Source organism: Raphanus sativus, unplaced genomic scaffold (genome assembly GCF_000801105.2).
Source record: "Raphanus sativus cultivar WK10039 unplaced genomic scaffold, ASM80110v3 Scaffold0562, whole genome shotgun sequence".
Lineage (NCBI taxonomy): Eukaryota > Viridiplantae > Streptophyta > Magnoliopsida > Brassicales > Brassicaceae > Raphanus > Raphanus sativus.
The window spans coordinates 19,224-28,662 of NW_026615880.1; the positions used below are offsets into that span (position 1 = coordinate 19,224).

The window sequence follows — 9,439 nt, forward strand, 5'->3', positions numbered from 1 at the left end:
CTTGAAAACTTAGTTTTTTTCTTTAATTTTTGTAATTTTAGACAAGACATCATATATTATGAACAATAGTGAATAGTATTTCAAAAAAGGTGTTTCAGAAAAAAAGTGAAACATAGGTAATATTAACGTCTAACGAATTTTGACATTATGCATTTTGACATAGTTTTTTTTGGTCATGGAACCAGAAATCATTATTGTAGGGATTAGGGAGTAAACAAAACTTGAAACTACTAAGATCTTTTCTTGTATATCGAAAAACAGAAGCATAATTATTAATATATATTTTTTCCACTTAGAGATGCATTTGACTAAAAATAACATCAAACTCATTGTTTCATTTCTCATCATCTTTCTCTCTCGGACAAGAAGCCAAGAAAGGTAGAAAGGTAGATAGAGTAAATATATGTCTGTCGTCTTACCTAAGCCTAACGTGCCTCCTTGAAAGATACCTCCGCCGCTGCCTCATGGCGGCAGATTCTGAAATAACCGCCCACTGTCCACTTCTGGGGTCCATCACCTCTAGACCACCACATCAACTACAGACCGGTGATGCTTCTCCTTCACGGCTTCGGCCCATCTGCCATGTTTTTTTTTTTATCAAAAGATTCAAGCCTTCTTTCCGTCCGTTTCCTGGCTATATTGTCCCGATCTTGTTTTCTTCAGCAACTCTATTTCCAGTAGGATGAACTAGTATTATTTTCTGGACATGTGAACAGTAATTATTTAAGTATTGCTAGTAAATATAAAACAGAAGATATATTTATTTACATATGTCCTTTTAAGATAAGAAGTTGTAACTATTAAAAAGTATGAATTTTGGTGTCTAACTAGTAACCATCTCATCTCGGGAACAGTGAAAACAAATAGAAAAAAATAGACAAAAATAAAATTATAGAAATAATGAGAAATAGTTATTTTATATCAAATTTAGTAAGGAACAATTTTTTTCTTTAGTTATAGAAATGAGAAAGATTGAAAAGGAATAAATATTCTTTATGAATGATAAAATTTATTAGGAATATTAAGAAATGCATTATTCAGTTTCATTATTTGGTCAACGTTTATATTAAATATTTGATATATTAAACATTTGATATATTAGCCCTTTTTATATTTAGAAATTTGAACTCATTTTGGCATACTAAACACATCTAAATATCTATATGGATCGATCCGGAATGAACATAGTGTATATTTTTAATACTTCAATTATTATTGTAATCATTTTTAAGAATTCTATTTATTAATATGTTTGATATAAATATAAGTTCTACATGCAACACAAGTAGTCCAAACTGGATGGATTAGACATTTTTATACTAGCCCTTTTATGATTAAAATTTGGAGTATTATTATTTTTCTTAAACTATAATATGAAATGGAAGGATTACTATTTTTTCTCAAAAATTTCTTTATAAATCCACACCATCTATAGCATGTGGAGTGTAACATCAGTTTTGTTAATCTATTACATAGTAAAACAAAAAGTGTTTCGAAAGTGTTTAGATCCCACATTAAGTTAACTTTATTGACTGCACAATAAAAGAGAAAATACATTGACGAAGTTCAATTTGCATGTCCTCTCATACCCAATAAGCATTGGCTAATGCGTGAATTAGTTGAATTTTAAGGCACGATTCAAGAAGTAGACCAGATGATCATCATCATGTATTTGTGATGTCATGGTGTTTCAGGATTCCAATACATCTAGATCGGAATCGGTTTACCAGCTGCACAAAATCTGTAAGTGGGTTGGTAGATATTAAGTTAATATATGATGGATGGGTTGACAACTCAGAATCCAGAAAGATGGATGTAAGGTGAGGTTTTATCAAGTTCTCTGGAGAGATTTAAGATGTGATGAATGTAGAATAAGGATGATAACGGTGCTTGGTGGGGATGATTCTGATATATACACGAGAGTGAAAGAAGTGGCGGACAGAAAATTGGTACATCAAATGTTAAACGATGCTCTGAAGGATGTTCAGAATAACTCAAGTAAAAGTCCTATCTTATTGGTGTGTAATACGAGATTTGCGTAGATACAGTTATACTGTAATCTCAGCAGTTAGCGAGATGTTTGCCAAAAATCTTCCCGGAGTGGCTTGGTTAACCCAAGCTTTTTGGTTCTTTGAACAATTGGAAAAGGGACATCCTCCAATTTGCCCATCACCGATGCAGAAGGCACTGGCAGCCTCGGTATTAATCTCTAATCTATGTCTTAATTCTCTCATTATGTTAGTTATTAATGTCTTTCTCCTTAATGATTTCAGAGGATACCGTTGATTTGGTGTGGGACGTAAATATGCTGCCATTGCCTTTGCCTATTGATCTAAAGTCATTAAGAAATAGAATCAATGCTGGTCTCCGTTGGGTTAATTCCAAATAGAAACTAAATACCATGGTCTTTGTTGGTGGTGAAAAAGACATGGCAGTCAATGATCGAAAAACACAATGGATTTATGCACCAGAGATATACACTTTGTGACACGTGTATTTCTAAGATTTTAAGATTAATTTTAACTTTATTAAAACTATGATTCAAGCTTGAGAATTGGGATTCAACCACTTCGAACGCTCTAGTTGTACCCTGGCTACAACCCTTTCTTCTTTTTTTTTCAGCAAAAACTGTGGAATACGATGGGGTTGTTGATGAAATAATAGACGTCATCGTATTGGCTATAATGTGCTGGTTATTTTGAGAAAATTGAAATTTTCCCAAAATCAAAGAAAAGACCATTATCAACGGTAAGTGCGTGAGTGTTTACTCTCTTTAGTTGAGAGTGGGCAATCTTAAAATACAAATTTTTATCACTGAATCTCTTTTTTCAAAAAAGATTTAAATACATATGATTATATTATCATCACATTCTAAAAGTTTCAAACTCAGCAGCAACACAAGGAAACAACAACAACGCAGCAGCACAAAGAAACAACAACAACAACGCCAGCTGCAGCAGGAAACAACGCCAGCTGCAGCAGGAAACGCAGCAAGAGGCAACGACGCAGCAGGAGATAATTATGGTGGTAACTTTTATAACGCTGGTGGGAACCAGTACAATTATTTTGGGGGGCTGTTTGACGATGATGAGTGACTGTGAGAAGATGATGAGAGACTGTGAGAAACTTAACTATATATATATCTGATTTTCTGCCACGTATAATACTCTATAATTGTGCAACGGTGATGAGCTACTCAACATATGTGCCATATGTCTATTCTGTTAAAATGCTTGAAACTTTCTGATTTTTAAATGATTGCCAAAAACTATTATTATTTATTTGGTTCCATGTTATATAAATTTTGGACTTATCAATAGTTAAGAAGATGATCACGGGTAAGTGGTATAAGAATAACAACTCTTCTACTTTTCTCTCTTTCCCATCAATTTTTATTTTTTCACCTATGTGGTATTGATTTTTTTCTTTTATATTTTTCCCATATATATTAAATGAATATAATAAACTGATGAAATTGTAACCTATATACTACTAAAAATGATATTTGTATTCCTTATATATGTCTTATTTTGTATTATTGTTTTGGTCCAATCATAATATTATATCTAAATAACTGGATTGGTTTTTTATCAAACCGACACAACAATAAAAGCATGTATAAAAAGAGTTGGACCAATCCAGACTAATCAACACCCTTTTATGGAAGAGACATTAGTTCAGTTTTTCATATCAAATGTGTAAATATATTTTTTAATATTTATAATTATTTACTATTTTTGATTTTTCTAAAATATTTTTAAAATAAAGCAATGATCAATATAAAATTGCATAAAATAAGATAACTCATAAAATTTTGTAAGTTCATATGAACGCATATCGATATTTATAATAACTAAATATTTTTTAAGCTCTACGTAATATTATACTTTAGATTTATAAAACTAAACTGAAAATTATTTTTAAAAATATTAATATAGTAATTAATATTTTATTATGTTTAAAAACATGAAAATTTATTAAAATGACACAAATTAATTATGTTATTACTAGAATGACTCGTATTTTTTGAAAGTTATTAGAATATTTTTTTGCTCGAAATTGCCTTTACACATAGTTATAACAAAAACATATACTACCAAAATACCCTTAATATTTAGTTGACAGCAAACTTATTTAAAAAAAAAAAATTATCAAAAAATAAATCTGTTTATAAAATATGTGTAGAAAAAAAATCTACCAGTACAATAGTGTCAGACTTTTTAAGAAACATCAGATTTATTCACACGACATATTTAATTGGCAGATTTGATTAGAAAACAGAATTTTAAAAATATATATGTCGAGTGAGGTAGCTGAGTTGTTATAAATTAATGGTAGATTTATGTGGTCAACTTATTTTTTCATGGACCGATTTATTTTCATATGTCCTACTTATTTTCTTACGGCAGGTTCATATATTCGACATAAAATTGTTGGTAGATTTTCTATTTTTGTGGTGACATACTTTTTAATTTATGTTGTGGCAGATTTATTACGGGTGAGTTTATATAAACCGATTTCAGTTTTTGCTAAAAAACCGATTTCAGTTTTGACCCGGTTTACGTTAATTTCAAATCTGATTTATTTTTGGGTTAATTAAACTCATAGTTAGGGAAGATTTTGTAGTAGTGGATTGATTGGTATTAATACCCTGAATCAGTACGACTCGTGCAGCGTCTATATTCTCACCAAAATGTTCAATCTCTTAAAACGTTTATGGCACTAGACGAATCTTGAGAAATCAATTGGTTAAGGCTATTATTCTACTTGAGCCGATATGCTAAAAATGAAATAAAATGAAAAACAACAGTGGGTTGCTTTCTCAAGTTTTATTTTGCAATGTCTAATTGGTATGATAACGCATGCAGCTGCTATACAAGTACAACATATACAGATATGTGGTGGTGCCGGTCATCTCTTTCGTGCAGTTATTGGTAAATGTAATAACAGACAGCGTATCAATTGTTGGTTCCATTATGTTAAAAACTGGAACAGTCTGAAAGTTGGAACATCATTAAATATGAAGAATCTGACAAGAAACACAAAGTATCACTAAAGAATGAATCAATATGTAAACTCAATGACAATATGTAAGCTCAATGACACAAGTGTATCTTGTTTCTTATTTTGCCCTTGCAAATTCTAGGAGCTGTGCTCATATGTCGCCCATGCCATGATGATAAACTCGCGAATGTTTTGTTTGCATGCAAGTAATCACACCAGTGATTTACCAATGGCCACGCTCTTACTGCAAAGAGCAACTGCCACACCCCAATCGGTGTATCTAAAGCAAGAGACCTCTGCCCCTGCAACATTTTAACTGTTGTCTTTTTTAACACTAGCACATATAGAACATCTCCTGAAAGCTACTTCAGATCAAGCTCTGTTTAAGCTTCTCTTTTTTATATAGGCTAAAGTAATCGTGTTTTCTTATCGTGGTTTAGTAGAAATTGGTAGTGGATAATGAAATTTCACCTGTGTCGAAAGTAGCTGAACCAACTTCTTCTGAGTTTCCTGAATCTCCAAACATGGATTGAACCGTCGCTGCTGCTTCTGTACTCGCTGCCGCCGTGGCGTTGTTTCTATCGACGAGGCTTGCTTGATTTTGGGATCTCCTTTAACTGCTTCAGCGTTGCCTTATGAGGAGGAGGTTGGAGCCTTTCATATTGGTGTGAGGTTTGCCGACAACTATCCCCTGATATTTACAAAATCGAGCAGCAGTACAAGTAATGCTAGCTCCTTTTATGAACAACAAGCTAGATAGAGCTTTTCTAGTTGCAGGAGGACTTGTTGTTGATCACGTGTTTAGTGTAATGGACTAGAAATGTGTTTTATGAAAGCCCCCAAATCTTGTCTTGCGTTGGTTTAATAGATTTAAGGACAACTTCTCTAGGGCTATGTTGAAGCTAATTAACTACAAGCTAGAGCTTTTGGATATTTTCTTCTCAGTCTTTGAATGTGTCTTCTCCTCTTCTTATTAGAGCATTATGAATGCCTCTCTCTAATCATTATATGCTCCAATGCGGTTCATACATAGGACTTTTCATGATAACACTGTCACAATTCCACTCGACCATTCAACAGAAAAAATAAAAATAAATAAAAAAAGTAACAAGTAACAAAATAAAAGAAGAAAGAGTGGCCTATGTTTAACTCTTTCTCCAAATTTCTTTGATAAATAATTCATTCTCAAAACAACTCCTCCAAAAGCTTGATTTTCAAACAATTAGAAGAATGCATGATGATAATCAATTTTCAGGCTACACAAACTATCCATAACATATAACACATATATATATATATATATATTCCATTTTATTCATCATTCCATTTTTTTCTATTCCGAAATTATTAATTCCTTTTATTCATGATATTCCTACAACAAAGAACCAGTTACAGCCCAAGAAAGGTAGAGTATAACTGCTTGCACCTTGTGGAGTCTACTACATCGGTAGGGCAATAAGGACACTTGAAAGTAGTCTTAGCGCCATTCTTCGACATTCTGGTGATAGTCTGCCTGCAAAGGCACGTGGCCACAAGACATCATCATCGGAGGAGGATTGTCCTCACTCGACTGTTCCTTGGAGACGGGACAAAAACACCGAAACTGAAACTCCTCGGGCAGTTCCACCGCCACGGGAACCTGCTCCATAGTCTGCCAATCGAGCTTCTTGTTCGCTATCACGTTCATGTATTTCAACAGTACCAGTAAAAAAACACACACACACACACACACGTTTATAATAAAGCAATACTATCAGCGTGTTGGGGTGAGAAAGAGGCGCAACATGTGCCAGTGAGTCCATAACGGCTCCAGAACTCTTCAGTATCTGCGACTCCGTGGATCCTGACTCTTCTCATGTTGTTCGTGACAGGGTTGAAGTAGAAAACGTAGAAGGGCTGGGCACGGCCTGGCAGAATTGCTGGGGAGAAAACGATTTCACCGGCCTTGTTGGTTCCTTGGGAAATCATACGCTTACCCATCCCCAGAGTGAAGGGAAGAGGCAAGGGAAGCTCAAATGATTGTCTGGACCACTCATGTTTCGTCACATCCTCCAGTATCCAAAGATCAAAACGGTCGAAAGAAGCACATCCCAAACAGTTTGGTACAACGACAGCTAGCTTCCCTTTGTATTCTATCAATGATGTAAAGCCCTTCCAAACCAGGACCTCCTTAGGCGTTGTGATAAAACTTAGTATCCTCTCCTTTCTAACATCAAAACACACAACAAACACACGAGTAGAAGGAGTGTCTTGTTGATTTGGAACTGGAACTGGAACAGAAGCACCACAATAGATGAAACCATTGATGCTTAGTCCCGCAGTCATAGGGCGATAAGGCGGGGATGTAAATCGGCTACGAGATACAACTACTCCTCCTCTTCCAAGTCTTATAACCTCGTGCGTGCACATCAAACTAGGGTTATGCATATGATCATACCTAGATGTCAACAGGGTCAATGCTTTGAATTGATCACCAACAGGATCGTATCCCAAGCGTGTGCTTGTTGCCTTGCAGGGAAAGGTAATGACTTGCCCCGTGCTAGGGTTACATATAATGAACGTTGTCTCATCATTACCAGCCATAAAGCCATGGACGGAAGAATACTTGAAGCTGCCGTGAGACAAGGTCACTGAGGGTATTGTCATGTCTAGATTGGCGACCAAAGAAGAAGAAGAAGAGTTGTTCTCCTCCTCCTCCTCCTCTCCCGAGAAGACGAACAGGCGCTTGGGATCACCAAATACACTGTTGGTGAAAGCGGCTACAAAACGGGAAGGCTTGGCAGCGTAGTAAGAAGCGACGAATCTTTGGCTTCGGATAAGGGAATACCAAGTCTTGGACACGCATAGGAACTTCATAAGCGACTTTCCAGGCAATCTAGTCAGTGTCTCCACCTCCATATCAAAAGGGAGGATGACATGTAGCTTCTTACCTGGGGGGCTCTTGTCTCCGCAAAAGACGTCTTTCTGGTGATGGGTCAGACGCGATCTAGTCTTCTTCTTCTTCTTCAGATCAAGAGGGATCGGTTCCAAGATGCTTCGGTTGCCCTTCTCATGTCCCTTACGTTCCATCATGGAGGCTCCCGACGAAAACCCTTAATTCGACTCTCGATTGATAGATCTAGATCGATATAAAACGACAAACGAGTTTCCTTTTTTTTTTGGAGTTTCCTTTTTTTAATTCAGACAGATCTCGGCCGTTCGTTTGAACTTAACTTTTAACAACTCTGACACAAAGTAAGTAGTAGTTTAATAGATTTTGTTCGGTCCTTTTTTTTTTAAATAAAAATAAAAAGTTAAATTAATTAATAAATAACTCTAGGCATCTCGTTCATTACTTTTAAACTCTAATCGCCGTCGCTCCGGTCGTGTCTCCGTGTCGGAACCATTACCGGATCCTCCTCCTCGTTCCCACGAAGATCAATCAAAAAACCCAAATCGAAAGTTGGACACTTTTTCGGATTCTGCAAACCATGCGGTGCAAGAGATGCAACGCGACTACTACACAGGAAACTCCTTTTGCTGCGGATGCGGGACGTTGCAAGAGTACGACAACTAGCTGGGCGGCGTAAGAGGACCCCAAGGGCACGTGTTGCTACGCGCTGGTGAGGAGAGAAGGGAAGGGAGGTGTTTTGAGATTGCTGGTGTTGTGGGATGTGATTTGATTTGCATCAGCTGGGGAGTATGTGTTGAGTATTTAGGGTTGGAGTTGCAGGAGATTGATCTCGTGGGGATGTTTGTGAAGACGGCGAGTGGTTCGCCCAGGCTGAGTGGTGTTGACGGTAAGAAGAAGGAGAGGGTGATGAAGCAAGGGGGGTCTCTGATGAACTCTTCTTTGAAGTGGTTTTGTCTACAGGGAGGAGACCGATGCCTTTGGTTGTTGCGGTGATGATGATGATGATGAAGGTCAAAGGAGCTCGTTTCTTCAGATGGTATCGTGTGAAGATTGGTGGAAAGGGAAGTCGAAGATGAGTCAGAGACTTACACTCAAGGAAGTGTTGGAGAAAGATATAGGGCTTGATGATGATTTGCCTATTTCTTACGTGAAGGGTTGTGATGCGGTTGAAAGAAGAAGAAGAGAGAAGATTAAGGCGGCTAAGTTAAGGATTGATGCGATACAAGATCCTTGTGATTATGGAAGTGAGTTGTCTTTGGAGCTTGGAGATAGCAAGAGGAAGAAAAGGAAGAGAGGATGTGAGATTGATTGGCAGGATTTGGTAATTCAGACTCTGGTCTGTTATTGTCTTAGTTTCGTTGTGATCTGCAGGGACAAAGTGCATTTTGTGATGCTAAATGTGGACAACACGAAATGGGAGCAAGAGCTGAATGAGTTCGGTGTTGAAGGTATTCCTCGATAGGCAAGGGAACGAGGAAGGTAATGTGGTTTGGAGGCTCCCGTGACAGTATCTAGTTGAGAATGTAAATGCGCTTGCAGCTG

At 36.5% G+C, this 9,439-nt stretch overlaps 1 protein-coding gene and 1 long non-coding RNA gene across 2 annotated transcripts; both read right to left on the minus strand.

Moving 5' to 3' along the window:
- Positions 1–4,956: 4,956 nt before the first annotated feature.
- Positions 4,957–6,102, minus strand: LOC108841703 (uncharacterized). Its single transcript, XR_001948178.2, has 2 exons — positions 5,476–6,102; positions 4,957–5,320 (listed from the first exon to the last, which is right to left on the minus strand). It is a non-coding gene; the product is annotated as an uncharacterized LOC108841703 (long non-coding RNA).
- Positions 6,103–6,608: 506 nt separating this feature from the next.
- Positions 6,609–8,144, minus strand: LOC108841702 (F-box protein At1g30790-like). The gene has a single exon (XM_018614462.2). The coding sequence runs from the start codon at positions 8,074–8,076 to the stop codon at positions 6,739–6,741; it is 1,338 nt and encodes a 445-aa protein (XP_018469964.2). The 5' UTR covers positions 8,077–8,144; the 3' UTR covers positions 6,609–6,738.
- Between the last annotated feature and the right edge of the window lie 1,295 nt (positions 8,145–9,439).